This window comes from Grampus griseus (genome assembly GCF_964374135.1).
Source record: "Grampus griseus genome assembly, chromosome: 10".
In the NCBI taxonomy this organism is placed as follows: domain Eukaryota; kingdom Metazoa; phylum Chordata; class Mammalia; order Artiodactyla; family Delphinidae; genus Grampus; species Grampus griseus.
The window spans coordinates 63869316-63888103 of record NC_139004.1 but is presented as its reverse complement, the minus strand read 5'-3'; the positions used below and the strand labels follow the sequence as shown (position 1 = coordinate 63888103).

Here is an 18788-nt window from a genome sequence, read left to right as displayed (position 1 = left end):
TGTACAGTACTGTATAGAGTACAGTAGTATAGTATCTTTATTTCCAGCCCAGGATGTCCGGAAGCAAGCATAAATGCAGCGGTGGTGTAGCTGGTACAGTACTACCCAAACATCACTGGAACATTTTTTTCAAGACGGTAGATGGAATTGAAGGAATCAGAACCTGCACCGTCAACTTCAGGCGTGAGTGAAACTGCAGCTTGCCCTCCATCTCCTATTGCTGATAATCCATCAGCCCTACCATCTCCCACCTCCTCTCCCTCCTCCAGTCAGTAACTCTTCTTGCCTGTTCACTCGATACCAGCCCCTATATGCAGTTGTTGTACTGTATTACTGTACTTTTCAAGGTACTATATTGTAAGATTAAAAATGTTTTCTTTATTTTTTGTGGGTTTTTTTAATGTATTATTTGTGTGAAAAGTATTATAAACCTAACACAGTACAGTACTATACAGCTGACTGTGTTAGCTGGGTACCTAGGCTAACTCTGTTAGACTTACAAACAAAACGGGACTTACGAACACACTCTTGGAACAGAACTCGTTCGTATGTAGGGAACTTACTATACTCGTACCAGATAAAACAAACTTTAAAATAAAGAGTGTTATAAGAGACAAAGAAGGACACTACATAATGATCAAGGGATCAATCCAAAAAGAAGATATAACAATTGTAAATATATATGCACCCAACACAGGAGCACATCAATATATAAGGCAAATACTAACAGCCATAAAAGGAGAAAGCAACAGTAACACAGTAATGGTGGGGGACTTTAACACCTCACTTTCATCAAGGGACAGATCATCCAGACAGAAAGTCAATAAGGAAACACAGTCCTTAAGACACATCAGACCAGATGAACTTAATTGATATTTATAGTGCAGTCCATCCAAAAGCAGCAGAATACAGATTCTTTTCAAGTGCACATGGAACATTCTCCAAGACTGATCACATGCTGGGCCACAAAGCAAGCCTTAGTAAAGTTAAGAAAATTAAATCATATCAAGCATCTTCTCTGGCCACAAGACTGAGATTAGAAATCAACTACAAGGGGAAAATGATAAAAAACACGAACACATGGAGGCAAATAATATGGTACTAAACCATCAATGGATCACTGAATAAATCAAAGAGGAAATCAAAAAATACCTAGAGAAAAATGAAAACGAAAGCACAATGATCCAAAACCTATGGGACACAGCAAAAGCAATTCTAAAAGGGAAGTTTACAGCAATACAATCTTACCTCAGGAAACAAGAAAAATCTCAAACAACCTATCCTTACACCTAAAGCAACTAGAGAAAGAAGAACAAACAAAACGAGAAGTTAGTAGAAGGAACGAAATCATAAAGACCACAGCAGAAATAAATGAAACAGAGATGGAGAGAACAATAGAAAAGATCAAAGAAACTAAAAGCTGGTTCTTTGAAAAGATAAACAAAATTGATAAACCTTTAGCCAGTTTCATCAAGGAAAACAGGGACAGGGCTCAAATCAGTAAAATTAGAAATGAAAACTAAGTTACAACTGACAGCACAGAAATATTGGGTTGGCCAAAAAATTTGTTCGGTTTTAAGTAAAAATAAAAGACACACTTTTCATTTTCACCAAGAACTGTATTCAACAATGTATTCGGTAACCAAACGAACTTTTTGGCCAACCCAATACAAAGAATCACAAGCGACTACTACATGCAGCTATATGCCAATAAAATGGAAACATAGAAGAAATGGACAAATTCTTAGAAAGATACAGCCTTCCAAGACTGAACCAGGAAGAAATAGAAAATATGAATAGACCAATCACAAGTACTGAAATTGAAACTGTGATTTAAAAACTCCCAACAAACAAAAGTCCAGGACCAGATGGCTTCACAGGCAAATTCTATCAAACATCTAGAGAAAAGAGTTAATACCTGTCCTTCTAAAACTATTCCAAAAAATTGCAGAGGAAGGAACACTCCCAAACTCATTCTATAAGGCCACCATCCAGAAAGTGTCCAGAAAGTACACATACAGGGAACACACCTCAACATAATAAAGGCCATATATGACAAATCTATACCTAACATCAAACTCAATGGTGAAAAGCTGAAAACATTTCCTCTAAGATCAGGAACAAGACATGGATGCCCACTCTTGCCATTTTTATTCAACATAGTTATGGAAGTCCTAGCCATGGTGATCAGAGAAGAAGAAGAAATAAAAGGAATCCAAATTGGAAAAGAAGAAGTAAAACTGTCAACTGTTTGTAGATAACATGATACTATACACAGAAAATCCTAAAGATGTCACCAGAAAACTACTAGAGGTCATCAATGAATTCGTAAAATTGCAGGATACAAAACTAATACACAGAAATCTGTTGCATTTCTATATACTAACAACAAAAGATCAGAAAGATTAAACAAGGAAACGATCCCATTTACCATCACAACAAAAAGAACAAAATACCTAGGAATAAACCTACCTAAGGAGGCAAAAGACCTGTACTCAGAAAACGATAAGATATTGATGAAAGAAATTAAATATGACACAAACAGATGGAGAGATATACCATGTTCTTGGATTGGAAAAATCAATACTGTGAAAATGACTATACTGCCCAAAACAATCTACAGATTTAATGCAATCCCTATCAAATTACCAATGGCATTTTTCACAGAATTAGGGAAAAAAAATTGTTTTTAAGTTTTTTTTTTGATGTGGACCATTTTTAAAGTCTTTATTGAATTTGTTACAATATTGCTTCTGTTTTATGTCTTTGGTTTTTTTGGCCATGAGGCATGTGGGATCCTAGCTCCCCAACTGGGGATCAAACCCACACCCCCTGCATTGGAAGGCGACGTCTTAACCACTGGACCACGAGGGAAGTCCCTAGAACAAAAAATTTTACAATTTGTATGGAAACACAACAGACCCCAAATACCCAAAGCAATCTTGAGAAAGAAAAACAGAGCTGGAGGAATCAGGCTCCCTGACTTCAGACTATACTACAAAGCTACAGTAATCAAAACAGTATGGTACTGACACAAAAACAGAAATACAGATCAATGGAACAGGATAGAAAGCCCAGTGATAAACCCACACACCTATGGTCACCTAATCTATGACAAGGGAGGCAAAAATATACAATGGAGAAAAGACAGTCTCTTCAATAAATGTGTGGGAACTGCTGGGAAAACTGGACAGCTACATGCAAAAGAATAAAATTAGAACGCTCCCTAACACCATACACAAAAATAAACTCAAAATGTATTAAAGGGGCTTCCCTGGTGGTGCAGTGGTTAAGAATCCGCCTGCCAATGCAGGGGACATGGGTTCAAGCCCTGGTCTGGGAAGATCCCACATGCCATGGAGCAACTAAGCCCGTGCACCACAACTACTGAGGCTGCGCTCTAGAGCTCGCGAGCCACAACTACTGAAGCCCACGTGCCTACAGCCTGTGCTCCGCCACAAGAGAAGCCACCACAATGAGAAGCCCGCGCACCACAACAAAGAGTAGCCCCTGCTCGCCGCAACTAGAGAAAGCCCGCGCGCAGCAACAAAGACCTGATGCAGCCAAAAATTAATTAATTAATTTTTAAAAATGTATTAAAGACCCGAATGTAAGGCCGGACACTATAAAATTCTTAGAGGAAAACATAGGCAGAACACTTTTTGACATAAATCACAGCAAGATCTTTTTCTATCCATCTCCTGGAGTAATGGAAATAAAAACAAACATAAACAAATGCAACCTGATTAAACTTAAAAACTTTTGCACAGCAAAGGAAACCATAAATAAAACAAAAAGACAACCCTCAGAATGGGAGAAAATATTTGCAAATGAAGCAACTGACAAGGAATTAATCTCCAAAATATACAAACAGCTCATGCAGCTCAATATCAAAAAAAAAAATAACCTAATCAAAAATGGGCAGAATATCTAAATAGACATTTCTCCAAAGACGACATAGAGATGGCCAAAAAGCACATGAAAAGATGCTCAACATCACTATCAAAGAAATGCAAATCAGAACTACAATGAGGTTATCACCTCACACTGGTGAGAATGGCCATCATCAAAAAATCTACAAACAATAAATGCTGGAGAGGGTATGGAGAAAAGGGAACCCTTCTACACTGTTGGTGGGAACGTAAATTGGTACAGCCACTATTGAGAACAGTACGGAGGTTCCTTAAAAAACTAAAAATAGAGCTACCATATGATCCAGCAATCCCACTCCTGGGCATATATCCAGAGAGAACAATTGTTTGAAAGGATACATGCACCCCAATGCTCACTGCAGCACTATTTAAAATAGCCAAGACATGGAAGCAACCAAAATGTCCATCAACAAATGAATGGCTAAAGAAGATGTGGGGTGTGTGTGTGTGTGTGTGTGTGTGTGTGTGTGTGTGTGTATAAATAAACACACACACACACATATATAATGGAATATTACTCAGCCATATAAAATTATGCTATTTGCAGCAACATGGATGGACCTAGAGATGATCATACCAACTGAAATCAGACAGAGGAAGACAAATATCATGTTATCACTTATAGGTAGATATGAAAAACTGATACAAATGAACTAATTTACAAAACAGAAACAGACTCACAGACTTAGAAAACAAACTTAGGATTACCGAAGAGGAAAGGTGGGGGAGGAGGAATATATTAGGAGGTTGGGATTAACCTGTATACACTAATATATATAAAATAGATAATCAGCAAGGACCTACTGTATAGCACAGGGAGCTCTACTCAACACTCTGTAATAACCTACATGGGAAAAGAATCCGAAAAAGAATAGATATATGTATATGTATTACTGGATCAGGTTGCTGTACACCTAAAACAAACACAACGTGGTAAATCAACTATACTCCAACATAAAATAAAAATTTAAAAAAAAAAGAAAAGAAAAAAAGAAATGCCTACTCTATTCCCCTCAGGCCTCAGTGACCTTGGCTGGTGTCACATCCCTAAAGCCTGAGCAGGCTTGGGTCCTGAGGCTGGACTGTTATGGGGCTGAGGGAGCTGAGGAGGATGTGCCAGCAAATGAGCCCCCCCTCCACCCCCGCAGACATATAGTGCCTGGTCCCTCTGCACGAAACCACAATCTCCAGATCCAGGTGGGCCCTCCTACAGTTAAACCAAGTCTAGTGTACCCAAAGAATGTTGGACCCTCTGGGCTGAAACAGCTTTGAAAAGTCAGCTGGCCTCCAAGTCTCCTGGTGGGGGGATTCCCACCTCCAGCCTCCTTCCTTAGAGTTACCCCACCTACGTACACCACCCCACCTACATACAACACCACAGCGGTTTGGCAGGGGTTGGGATTTGTCTTGGGGGTGAAAGGTAAGGGGGAAGAAGTAATGGAACAGAAGCCTGAAAGGTTCGAAAGGATACATGCACCCCAATATTCACTGCAGTGCTGTTTACAATAGCCAAGACATAGAAGAAACCTAAATGTCCACCGACAGATGAATGGATAAAGAAGACGTGGGACAGGACTTTCCCTGATGGCACAGTGGTTAAAAATCCGCCTGCCAATGCAGGGGACACAAGTTCAATCCCTCGTCCAGGAAGATCCCACATGCTGTGGAGCAACTAGGCCCATGCGTCACAACTTCTGAGACTGCGCTCTAGAGCCCACGAGCCACAACTACTGAGCCCACGCACTGCAACTACTGAAGTCTGTGCACTCTAGGGCCTGTGTACCGCAACTACTGAGCCTGTGTGCCACAACTACTGAAGCCCGCATGCCTACAGCCCACACTCCACAACAAGAGAAGCCACCACAATGAGAGGCCCGTGCGCCGCAACAAAGAGTAGTTCCTGTACGCTGCAACTAGAGAAAGCCCACGCACAGCAACAAAGACCCAATACAGCCAAAAATAAATAATTTTTTTAAAAAATTTGCTACATATATACAATGGAATATTACTCAGCCATTAAAAAGAATGAAATAATGTCATGTGCAGCAACATGATGAACCAGGAGATTACCACACTAAGTGAAGTAAGTCAGACAAGAGACAAATATCATATGATATCACTTCTATGTGGAATCTTAAAAAAAAGATACAAATGAACTTATCTACAAAACAGAAAAAAACTCACAGACTTATAAAACAAACTTATGGTTACCAAAAGGGAAAGGTGGTGGGGGAAGGATAAACTGGGAGTTTGGGACTGACATATACACACTACTATATTTAAAACAGATAATCAACAAGGACCTACTGTATAGCACAGGGAACTCTACTCAATATTGTGTAATAACCTAAATGGGAAGAGAATTTGAAAAAGAACAGATATCTGTATAACTGAATTACTTTACTGTATACCTGAAACTAACACAATATTGTAAATCAACTATACTCCAATATAAAATAAAACTTAAAGAAAAATTATTAGATAAACCAAGAAAAAAAATACCACTGTTGTATGCTCACTGATACAGAAACATATCCACAGTATGTTAAGTGAAAAAGGCAGGCTACATAGGCAGTATAGGTGGTACGTGGTCCTACTGTGGTTTTATATAGTATATATAAATAACATTAAAATATATATATATATACAAAAAAATTGTGAAAAGCGTTTTTTCTTTTGCTTTTTGATTTTAGTATTTTCATATTTTTCTATCATTAATTTTGCTGCTTTTACAGAGGAAAAAATACTGAATTAAAATAAGAAGACAGTTCTAGGTGGTTTCTTTACTTCCCTATCAAACCAATTCTGTCCACACCTGCATAAAAACACTATCCTCCTACCTGTCTGAGCAACTCCAGCTTCTTCAGTTCCTCATTGTAGGCTTCTGGATTCTCTCCATAATTCTTCTGGACAAACTAGGGAGAGAGAGAGAAGATTGTAAACCAGGGATAGAGCATACTGCCCTGCTCCTGCTCCTGCCCTCCGAGTCCTCGGCAATCACCAGTCAGGGCTCAGGATGGAGTCCAGACCCACAACCACGAGCTCATCTCCTGGGCCGCAAGAAACTCGACCTCAATAATGGGACAGCACCAAGATGCTGACTGCGGGAGCCTCCTCCATTGAACAAAATGGAAAAGAAGACTAGACAACCTGAATGGAACACCCTGGCTGGCCCTCATCATGCTGCAGCCCTCTCTCTATGAAGCCCAGGACTCTGCCAGCTCAGGAAGCTGGGGAACTCAGCTGTCTGAAATGGGATCCTACTGAGCATCCCAAAATGGGCCAGAAATTCAAGCCTCCCTCAAGTACTGGTCCCTGGTGTGTCCTGGGGTCACAGTCATAATCCTGACCCAACAGCAAATGTAGTAGGAAGAAGAACCAAAGAAGTGGGAGCGCAAAGTCTTCTTCACCAGCCCGCCTTCCTGCGGAAAGGGCACCACAGAAGTAAGTGATCTCATTGGTGAGGAAAGGCCTGTGGATGTGTGATGGGAATGACCCAGACAGGGGGAGGGGAGAGGAGGGGGCCCATATCAGAGAAGGGACTGGCATGCCTGCCCACAACAGCACTCACCACCTCTTGGACAGTGAGCACACTCACCAGCCTGGAGGCACGGCCTGGACAAAAGGGCCCCTTGTTCACCTAAGATCAACAGACTAAGGCAGCTGGAACTACTCCTGTTGCAGGAGGTCCTGTGGGACAGAGGCCGAAGGGATTGGAGGGATATCTGAGAGTCCTAGAAACAAGGCTTCACCTGACATCGCTGAGAACATCTGTCCCTGTAGTCACACAATGGTAAAGGGGAGAGAGATGCTGCCTCCACTGCCAGCAAACTGTCCCTAGAGGAAACCTTCTACCTGTCTCATTCCTCCTCCAAGATCAGCAGCAAACACTTACTGAGCTCCTACCCACAGGCCAAACACTGTGCCAAGTGCCTAATAAGTCACTCAATCCTAACAACAACCCAAAGAAGCAGACATCATCATCGTCACCATTTTACAGATGAGGAAATGAGGAAACTGAGGCACAGAAGTTAAGGCATTTGCCGAGGTCACACAGCACCAATAACTGATGGGGCAGTGACTGAAATCCAGGCATTTGGGCTCCAGAGCCCATATTCTTAACCACACATTAGACCAATCCATTTCTATTTTTTAAACATGGTTCTCATAAAACAAAAAATGGGAAGCAAAAATGAATCGCCAGCCACACAATGAGTCAGTGGAGCAGACAGGTTATTGTTTAAATTCTGATAAAATCCTCCATGGCTTGATCACTCCCCCTACTGAACAGAGGAAAGAGGCGGCTGAAGGTTCTAGAGTAAAGGACAGAGACCATCTCTCAGTCATTCTCTCTATAGCTCACACCTCTGCACAGCTCAGAACAAGGTCTGGTCAGGATTTGAAGGTCACAGCAGAGTCTGAGAAGGAAGGCCCAGCAGCAGGTAGAGCCTGGGCCTTGGCACCCCAGATCAAGAGTAAGATACTAGAAGGCACTGACAGGACCCCAGCACAGCTACACAACTAACAGCTGGTGGGGGTTAGGAGGATCAGGGAACCTCCAGAGCCCAGCCAGGCTTTGGAGTAGCTGGGAATCCTTTTCTGAGGGAACAATGAGACCTATGAACAGTTTTATGCTGAAAGCATGTTCAGGGTTCAGAGCCACGGCAGGGGGCAAAACGGCGAGGAAGGAGTTATAAGTGAAAACAATAAAACAGAATGAAAAGACCACTTCCAGAGAGAAATACCAAGACTGAGTAAGTCCTGGCTATGCCCCTGGGTTGCTTTGAGATCTGTCTGGGCTTGGTTTTTCACCTGTAAAATGGAGTTAATATTATCTGCTATGAGGCTTCCCTGGTGGCTCAGTGGTTAAGAATCCACCTGCCAATGCAGGGGACACGGGTTCGATCTCTGGTCCGGGAAGATGCCACATGCCATGGAGCAACTAAGCCCGTGCGCCACAACTACTGAGCCTGTGCTCTAGAGCCACAACTACTGAGCCCACGCACCAAAACTACTGAGGGCCACACACCTAGCGCCCATGCTCCGCAACAAGAGAAGCCACCGCAATGAGAAGCCCGCGCACCGCAACGAAGAGTAGCCCCCACTCGCCGCAACTAGAGAAAGACCGTGCATAGCAACGAAGGCCCAATGCAGTCAAAAATAAATAAATAAAATAAATAAATTTTTTAAAAAATTATTTAAAAAAATTACCTGCTATGTCTAACTCACAGAGCTGTCATAGGTCTTGAGCTATTCACTAAACAGAGGAAGAGGATGCTAAGTTGAAAATATTGTTTACAATATGCCAAGACCTGTACTAGGGACTCACATGCATTAACTCTTGATTCCCACAAGCTTATAAGGTATATTAGTCCATGTTACAGGTGAGAAAAATGAGGCCCAGGTTAATGATGTAATCATTTGTAGCAGCTGAAAGTCACCAACTATTAAGTCGAAAAGGTGGGACCTAAGGCAAGGTCTGTCTGATTCCAACGTCTATACTGTTTCCATGATGGTACTCTGCTCTTTTACCGAGCAACAAATAGCCCAGAATTCTGCAGGTAAATTGAGATCACTGGAAACATCCATCCTGGGTCCTGCCATTCTTTTGCAGAGATGAGCAATCGCAGTGCTAGCACTCTGGGCCAAACTTCCTGATTCTTGACCCAGGGATATTCCTTTTGTGTCACCTTCTCTGGTACTATCATGGTCTCATTCTTCTGTGTATGTCTTTTTTTTTTCCTGGATAATGGGGATGTTTAGCTTCTGCTCTTAATTTGATATAACACCTTGGAATTTCATGGTGCTAATTAAAGCAATAACCCAAGAAGAAAAGGCAATAAAAGGCATCACAGCTGTTGGCACTGTATTCATTCACCATGCACATTGTATTTCTTTTTTTCTTCACTTGCAGGATTGACTCAAATATGGGGAATGCCTTGGGCTATTCCACATAAAATTAAGTCCCACTTACAGTGTTGTTAATGAATACAATATATGTTCTGCTACTGAATTTCAAGTGAGATTAATTTTATTCAGAGAAGGAAGTATTATTGCCAAGGGGAATCTTCAGCCCCTTGGTATCAGCAAGCCTAAGACCAAATTACAGGCCAAGAGCATCAGGGATGAGAAAAGGCATTCATCCTCACCTAGTCTAACCCCTACATAAGACTCAAGGCTTCTCTCCCGCATCTCTTCTGAACAGCCCCTCCAACTGCCTGGATAACACTAGTGAGGTCGACTCAAGTTACCTCCCCTGGAGGGTGCTAGAACTAGACTAGGTCATTCAACCTAAGCACTCTCTACACACAAGTATTTATTACTTCCCAAGTAAAGAATCTGGTGTGAAAGGGATATACGGCTTTTATGTATGAGATTAAAGTCAGAGAAGAATGAACTGAACAATCCAGGTCACCTGCACCTGAAGCCATTCTGCAGTAAACTCGAGTGGGCAGATAGGCTCAAGCAGACCGGCTCAGTGACTCCAAATCTGTGATAAGAGATAAGACAGGTCACCACCAAAGGCAACTGGCAACATCCTGTGCTCCTCACTGCTGAGGAGCCAGGCACTTTTAGGCCTCTGGTCATCTCATTTCCCCATCTATGTGTGGGACAAGTTTTTCAAGAGTGAGCTGTCCCATGAGAAATCTGGAAGGGGATAAAAACTCCACAAACCTGAAAACCAGACTCTACCTACATGAGAATAAGATGAACAGTAAGAAGAGGCAACAAGAGTGTACACTCTGTGGCACAGGTCAACTGAGTGAGGGGAGCGGTAAGATCTGTCTGAATTTGAAGGAGGGTGGTACAACTGCCGGCAGCTAAAGGGACCCCAAGAAAGTACGGTTCAACCTGGGTGATGAACAGGAGGAAAGGAATTCCAGTAAGGACCGGAACAAGGACAATGACCAGCAAAAGAGGCTGAAAGTTCCTATGTGAGAGGCCTGGTAAGACTGAAGTGTGAAAGGCAGGCTGAAGCGAAGTGGTGGCAGGCCTTGAACAGCGGACAGTTTCTCTGGAGTAACCTGGTGCGAAAGTGGAGACTTAGAGAGAGCAATCCAGCCAGAGAGGGAAGAGGGGAGAGGCCAAGAAGCCACTTGGTTGGTAGGGTGGCTACCTATGGTACATCTGTCCTTGAGGATGGTTTACTATGTGGATCACTAGAAGGTAAGCTCCATGAGGGCAGACATTTTTGTCATCACATACAGCCCTGAGAATGTCACTCAATAACTATTTGTTCAATGAATGAATCAGGGATGGATGTAGCACCTGAGTCCAAGTGAGCTTGACCTGAGCTCAAGTGCAGTTGGTTAAGGGCAGGTGTTTGGGACCACAGGAGGAAAGAACTTCTAACATGAACATGTGTGGCCAAATCACTCACTGATGAAGAGCACAGAGTCATCCTTCATCAGTTTCCAGTGAGCACTCTGGGCTCCAAAACACAGGTAAGGTACAGGGCTAGCAGCATTTCCCCACTAAAAAATTATGTGAGTCCAGGTATCCCAACCTAAAACTTGGCACTGCTGTTCAAAACCAGCTTGCTGTTCTCCTGGCTCTTATTTCACATTATTCCATAATTGAAGGCATATCCATCAGGAATGAAAACCAGTACTAACCATTATGAAAGGTTTTTTTCAAAGGCCCAGCTCTCACAAATAAAGAAACCCTTTACCTTCTTGAAAAACTCCTATTTATTCTTCAAAACCCACCTCCTTGGCAAGCCTCCCCTGATGGCCCCTCCTTAGGCTGGTACTTCTGTACACACTGCACATATCTCTACTCTTCCACTGATGTCACAATCTAATTTTTAAATCTCCTCTACCAAACTATGTATTCCATGAAAAAAAGGACTCTTATTCATCTGTATTTCAGGACTCCGCATGGTGCTCAACAGATTGACCTCAACAGAACCATTTTCATTCTACTATCCTAAATTAAATTCTACTCCTAAGCTCTAAGTCATTGGTGAAGGTTCCTGCAGGTCGGAGCAAGGGTAGGAAAGGACAAGGGTACCAGTGGCAGAAGGTTAAGCGTGGGTTCTAGGGTTGGGGACAGGAGTCCTGGTCAGGGAGAGTTCCCAGCTGCAGTGGCTACTGTAGTCTCCTCTGCAGGAAGACAGTTCCAGAGTACCGGAAGGAGTTGGCCACCCACAAGATTGCTATTCCTTTTCAGTGGGTTCATGTAAAACATGCAACAATTTTAACCTATCAAATAAATGGTGTATCTTTCCCCAACCCCAAAATAAGGAAACAAAGAAAAAGAGCAGATGTCTAGGAAATGAATTTTTCCTCAGCATCTGATACCACCTTAGTAAATGGCTAATGAGTAACTCCTCCCATGGAGGCCCAGGGGCTCCCAGGAGATCACTGCTCACATAATACCTTGTGGGCTAGGTGTTAAGTGACAAGAGCATCAGAGGCTAAGTTCAAACAAAAAGATCTCCAAGGAGTTCCTGGACTAAGATTTTATCCACTGGATTTCCATAAATTTATGGTCACCATCTCTTAATTCCCTCTCAACTGTCAATCATCTGAGAAACATTTTCCTGCATGCCAACTATGAAAAAGGGACCCTGCTAGGTTCTGAGGAGCAGGGAGATGCCTCTCAGGTTACTTACAATAGAACAGTGGGGTTAAAACATAGCGCACGTAACTGTCACTAGGAAAAGGATAAAAAGAGTGAGGAATTCAGAGAAGGGAAAGATTAATCCAGATGAAAGAAGGCTTGTGGATGAGACAGAGCTTAAACTGGACCTTGAAAGACTGACAGAATCAATAAATAGAGATTAAAGAAGAGCCCCATCGGGACTTCCCTGGTGGTCCAGTGGTTGAGACTTCATCTTCCAATGCAGGGGGGTGGGTTCGATTCCTGGTCGGGGAACTGAGATCCTGCATGCCTCGGGGCCAGGGGGACAAGACGTGAAGCATAGGCAATACTGTGACAAATTCAATAAAGACTTTAGAAGTGGTTCACATCAAAAAAAAAACAACAACAAAAATTTTTTTTAAAAAAAGAAGAACCCCATCCCCACTCCAGAGGGCAAAGACGTGAGCTCTTCTGGGTGGGAGGAATTCCACAACCAAAGGCACAGAAGAGCAAACATACAGAGAATGTTAAGGGAACAGCAAGTAGCTGTGAACAGAATCTGGGATACTTGTATCAGAAGCACGTAGATCAAACACATACTGAGCCCTGAAAAAATGATGAAAGAACTGGGGTAGGTCAGAGAGTATTCTGAATAGGTTACGGTTGAACTAGAAAACAAAGTTTTGCTGTGTTTTAGAAAAATTCACCTAATTGAATTAAAAGAGCAGATGGAAGATAAATCCACTGGATAAAATCTTAGCCCAGGAACTCCTTGGAGATCTTTTTGTTTAAACTTAGCCTCTGATGCTCTTGTCACCTACACCTAGCCCACAAGGTATTATGTGAGCAATGTTCTCCCTGGGAGCCCCTGGGCCTCCATGAGAGGAGTTACCAAACTCTGGGAAAGAGGTAACAAATTTTTGGAATTTTAGATCAATTAATCTAATTTCCTGGTTTTACAAATGAGGGAAAAGATGCCCAAAGAGATTAAACGATGGACTCAAAGGGATACAAACTGTTAGTGTCTGAACTGAGGCAGTGGCAGTGTCAAGAGAGAATGGGAGACCTTCCTCGGAAACTACTTCTCAATCTATTTTCTTTGTCCTATTTTTTTCCTCAAGCACCTTACTGAAAAAAACCACAAGGATATCAACCTGCAAGAGCCTCCTGGTTGTTCCTTTTTACTTCTGCTCTGACCCCCAATGCTATCAGGTGGTCATTCCCAAGGCAGCAGATGTCTCAGAGGGCTTCTGATGCCCAGTCGACACACCTGGCCCCGCTTTGTACCAGCCACACCTGATCTCGCCACAGCGATCCCTCGCCTCCGTCAGCGCCAAACCTGCCAGCCTCTTCCGTCCAACTGAAGGTTCAACAAATGACTCCTAAAGTCTCTCCGGAAGCTACAACACTGTTTATCCCCTCTGGGCAGTCGTGAAAGGCAGTAACCCTTCCCCAAATGACACGGAACTGTATTTTCTGGTCCAAAGGATCTCCAGATTAGGGTTCTTCTTCTGAGGAGACCAGACAGAATGGCACCAAGTGTCAGAGAGACTCCAATCGCAGAGGTCAGGCATTCCTGTGGCTCACGGAGCTCTCATCTTAAAACACATCCTGAGCCATCCTCAGCGTCTGTCCCAGTCCGGTCGTGGACAGACAGCGCACCGAGGGCCGGGCACAGCCTTTCCACCCAGCCGTTCAGGGAGGGCCGCCCACTGCTCCCCGCAGGGCGGTCCTGGCGTGGATTAGGGGCGGAGCAGAACGAGGTCCAGAGCGTCACACCGAGGAAGTGAGGTGCCTGGATGGGAATCTTGGATGGCCGAGGAGACAGCGGGTGCTACCAGGGGCCTGTGGGCGCGCAGGGGTGGGTTGGGGTGAGATGGGGGTGGGCCAAGCTAAGGAAAGCCAGCGGAGGCCCCTCCTGGCCTCACCCGACGTCGCGACAGGGTCTGGGGAGATGATGGACGCGCAGGGGGCGTCCCGCGCCGGCAGACGACAGAGATACGCGGGAGAAGCGGGGGCGGGGAGGAGGCGCACTCACCTTCTTCACGGCCGGCTGAAAGTGGAAGTCACCGGCCTCTTTCAGGTCCAGCCAAATCATAGGCATGCGGGGCACAGCCTCCATGGCGGCTGCCGCCCGCCGGCCACTCGGCCGCTCCGCTAGCTTTTCCAGGTACTAGCTCAGCTGTAGGCACCGCGCCGCCCCTCCACGCCGGAAGTTACTGGTCACGCTGGGATAAAAGAATGCCCCCACGGCCTGCTGGGAGATGCGGTCCCCGCCCGCACAGCCTTTCGCGCAGGCTCATCTTCCATTGCGCATGCTCAGCCTCCTCCACGGGGCGTGTGTAGAGGGCAAATCTCCAGCCCGAGGCGAAAGGGTTTCTGGGAGTAGTAGTCTACCTGCACTTAAATGCCAGACAGGGTAGTAACTGGTTTCTTCCTCCTGGAGGAAGTAGACCTGCTGGATTGGCTCTGGCCCGAGGTGGTCCCCACTCAGGGGAAGGGCGTAAAAGAACGTAACCGTGAACTTGTAGACTTAAGTAGTGTCGAGGGCCTTGGTAGATGGGGTTAGGTGCGGTGGTAGAGATAACGTGGCGGCAGGCCACTCAGAAGAGGTGACTTAAAAACTGAGCCTTGGGCTTCCCTGGTGGTGCAGTGGTTGAGAGTCCGCCTGCCGATGCAGGGGACACTGGTTCGTGCCCCGCTCCGGGAGGATCCCATATGCCGCGGAGCGGCTGGGCCCGTGGGCCATGGCCGCTGGGCCTGCGCGTCCGTACGGGGCGGGGGAGGCCACAGCAGTGAGAGGCCCGCGTACCGCAAAAAAAACAAAAACAAAAAACTGAGCCTTGGGGTAGGGGCCTCCAGGCCAAGAGGGAGACAGGGCTAAGAAGAGAGCAAGAGGTTTCATTCCAGGTGTCGAGCTTTGGAACAGAGGAGTGACTGGTTGGAGACTGGCACACTCGGTCCAGCCTGTAAGGCCGGGCACTGCCTAAGAGACTGGCACGTCCGTTTGTGATGATGAGAAAAAAGGCGTAGATGGTGTGTAAAGCGGAAAAAAAAAAAAAGAGGCCTAGAGCAATGTGGGTAGATGGGGGTGGGGATGAATATATACAGCCACGGGAGTACCTTTCCGACTGTCTGGAAGCGGACCAGGGAGAAGAGAACAGCTATTGCCTCTGAAGAGGTAACCTGTAGAGAAGGGATTTTAAACTCATGTATATATTACCTAGCTTTAAAAACAAATAAGATGGAGAATGGTTTGCTAGATAGGGCAAAAGTGGAAGCAAGGAAATCTGTGAGGAGCCTTTTGTAGTCTTGCAGGAGACAAGTGATGTCAGGTTGGGGCAAAGGGAGATGAAACGTGGGCAGATTTGAGAAATGTTTTGGAAAAACGTATCAGAACTTGGGGTGAATGGATGTAGGGGGTTGAGAATATAAAAGATTATTGCCAAGTTTCTAGTTGGTATAGCTGGGTGGCTCCACGACTGTTTACCGACATGGGAAAATGTGGAGAGGAACAGGTTTGGAAGGGAAGAGCAAAGGTTCAGGGCTGTTTCTGTTAAGCTGGATATAGATGCCCTTATGTTGTTCAAGAGAAGATGTGGAGGAGACCACGGGATGTGTGATCTGGGCTCAGAAGAGGGTGCTCATCCATAATCAAGGGCCCAGGTCCCCTTTGCAATCAAGGACCTTCATGCCAATTGGAGTTAGAGCAAAAGAAAATGCAAGTACTACACCAGTGTTCACAGCAGCATTATTTACAACAGCCAGAAGGTGGACATAAACCAAATGTCCATCAACAGATGAATGGATAAACAAAGTGTAGTATAACATACACTGAACTATTTTACTCAGCCTTAGAAAGGAAGGAAATTTGGATATTGGATTGGCCAAAAAGTTTGTTCAGGTTTTTCTGTAACATCTTAGGAAAAAACATGGACAAACTTTTTGGCTAACCCAGTACATGCCACAACATAAATAAACCTTGAAGACATGATGCTAAGTGAAATAAGCCAGATACAAAATGGCAAATATTGTGTGATTCCACTTAAATCAGTTAACTAAAAGTAGTCAAATTTGTAAAAATAAAAAGTAGAATGGTGATTGCTCAGGGACTGGGAGGAGGAGGGAATGGGGAATTAGTATTCAGTGGGTACAGGGTTTCAGGATGGGATGATGAAAAAGTTCTGGAGATGGATGGTGGTGATGGTTGCACAACAATGTGAATGTACTTAGTGCCACTGAACTGTACACTTAAAAATGGCTAAAATGGTAAACTTTATGTTAGGTATATTTTACCACAATAAAAACTTAAAAAAAAAAAAATCCAAGGGCTTCCCTGGTGGCGCAGTGGTTGAGAGTCTGCCTGCCAGTGCAGGGGACACGGGTTCGTGCCCCGGTCCGGAAGGATCCCACGTGCCGTGGAGCAGCTTGGCCCGTGAGCCATGGCCGCTGAGCCTGCGCGTCAGGAGCCTGTGCTCCGCAGCGGGAGGGGCCGCAGCGGTGAGAGGCCCGCGTACCGCAAAAAAAAAAAAAAAAAAAAAAAAAAAAAATCCAAGACCTGGGACTTCTCTGGTGGTCCAATGGGTAAGACTCCACACTCCCAATGCAGGGGGTCCGGGTTTGATGCCTGGTCAGGGAACTAGATCCCACATGCTGCAACTAAGAGTTCGCATTCCACAACTAAGAAGTCCACAAGCTGCAACTAAAGATCTCGCATGCCACAACAAAGATCCTGCATGCCTCAACGAAGACCTGGCACAGCCAAAAATAAATAAATACTTTAAAAAACGCAAGACCTTACAGATAATTTTTTTAAGGAAAAAGAAAAATTTACCAGCATCTTATCAGAGCTCGTATCTGGAGGACCTTCTTGGGGTCACCTGCTCAGAGGTGGAAGAATTGAGGATAAGACCACAAGTCTGAGGTCAAGGTGTCAGCAGGGTTAGTTTATTCTGAGGCCTTGCTTCTTGGTTTGTAGGTGGATGTCTTCTGCCCACGTCTTCACATGGTTTTCCTTCTGTGAATGTCTCTGTCCTAATCTCTTCTTATAAGGACACCAGTCATATTGGATTAGGGCCCACCCTCATGACCTCATGTTAACTATATTACTTCTTTATAGATTCCATCTCCAAATAGTCACACTCTGAGGTACTGGGGGTTATTACTTCAACATATGAATTCTGGGGGACACAATTCAGCCTGTAACATATGGTCTCAGTGACATGAGGGCAATTGGCATGAGAGGCATCAAAGACCAAGAGGTCCTGTGAGGGAGACTTGAATGCTGAGGCAATGGAATGAAGATGGGTCAGTGGAGGTGAGACAGCAGAAAGGATGTCTCTGGGTTAAGGGGTGCCCTGCTTATGCACATATTTCCTCACAGAGACAGGCAGAGTTGGGAGTTTGGGGAAATCTAAGACTCACTAGTACTGGGGAAGGGTAGGCCCTGTCACAAGGGGGCAGCAAACACCCCATTCAGCCAGGTCAGTTCACCCCTTTCTCAAGACAACCCTCCTATCAGAATTGGAATGACCTCAAAGACACACAGACATCCTCCCTCATTTAATCGATGTGGATCCATTTTACTGATGTGGAAACTTAGGCCTGGATTGGGGAGTGGACCACTCAACTCTCCCAGCAAGTGGATAAAGAGTCAGGCTGGGCCTGGGTCTCCTCCCTTCTAGTTCATTTATTCAATTAATATTTATTCAACACCCACTGCACCCTATGTGCTGTTCTAGGCACTGTTGAATAAAACAGGCAAAGATCTCTGCCCTCATGAGGTTACAATCTAACGAGGCGAGATAGGTATTAACACAATAAAAAATATACAGTGTATGAGATGGCAGAAACTGCTATGGTAAAAAGAAAATGCGGAGAAAGGAGGGTGGGAATATGAGAAGGAGGACTTTTACAATTTTATATCTTTTATATGGGGTGGTCACAGAAGCCTTCACTGAAAAGATACTATTTGAGCGAAGATCTGAAGAACATGAAGGAGCAAGCCAGGGGCATAGCTAGGGGAAGAGTGTTCTAGAAAGAGAGAATAGCAAATGCAAAGTCCCTGAGCCGAGACTGTCCCTGCCATGCCTGAAGGACAGCAAGGAGGCCAGAGTGGCTGAGGTAGAGTGAGTGTGGAAAAGAGCAGTAAATGGGGTCAGAGAGGTAATGGGTAGGGCTTGCCCATGGCGTAGGGTCTCTCAAAAACTGTAATGAGGATTTGGGCTTTTCCTTGGATGACCTGGGGAAACATGGGAGGATTTGGAACGG

The 18788-nt window shown here is 44.5% G+C and overlaps 1 protein-coding gene across 1 annotated transcript in view; it reads right to left on the bottom strand.

The window, feature by feature from the left end:
• The window catches only part of PTPN23 (protein tyrosine phosphatase non-receptor type 23), a 41612-nt gene extending 26897 nt beyond the window's left edge, over nt 1-14715 (bottom strand). The window contains exons 1-2 of the mRNA XM_082662759.1: nt 14557-14715; nt 6773-6847 (exon numbers count right to left, since the gene is read on the bottom strand). Coding sequence (XP_082518885.1) covers nt 6773-6847; nt 14557-14640 — 159 coding nt within the window. The 5' untranslated portion in view covers nt 14641-14715. The remainder of the gene's footprint in view (nt 1-6772; nt 6848-14556) is intronic.
• Nucleotides 14716-18788: the final 4073 nt, after the last annotated feature.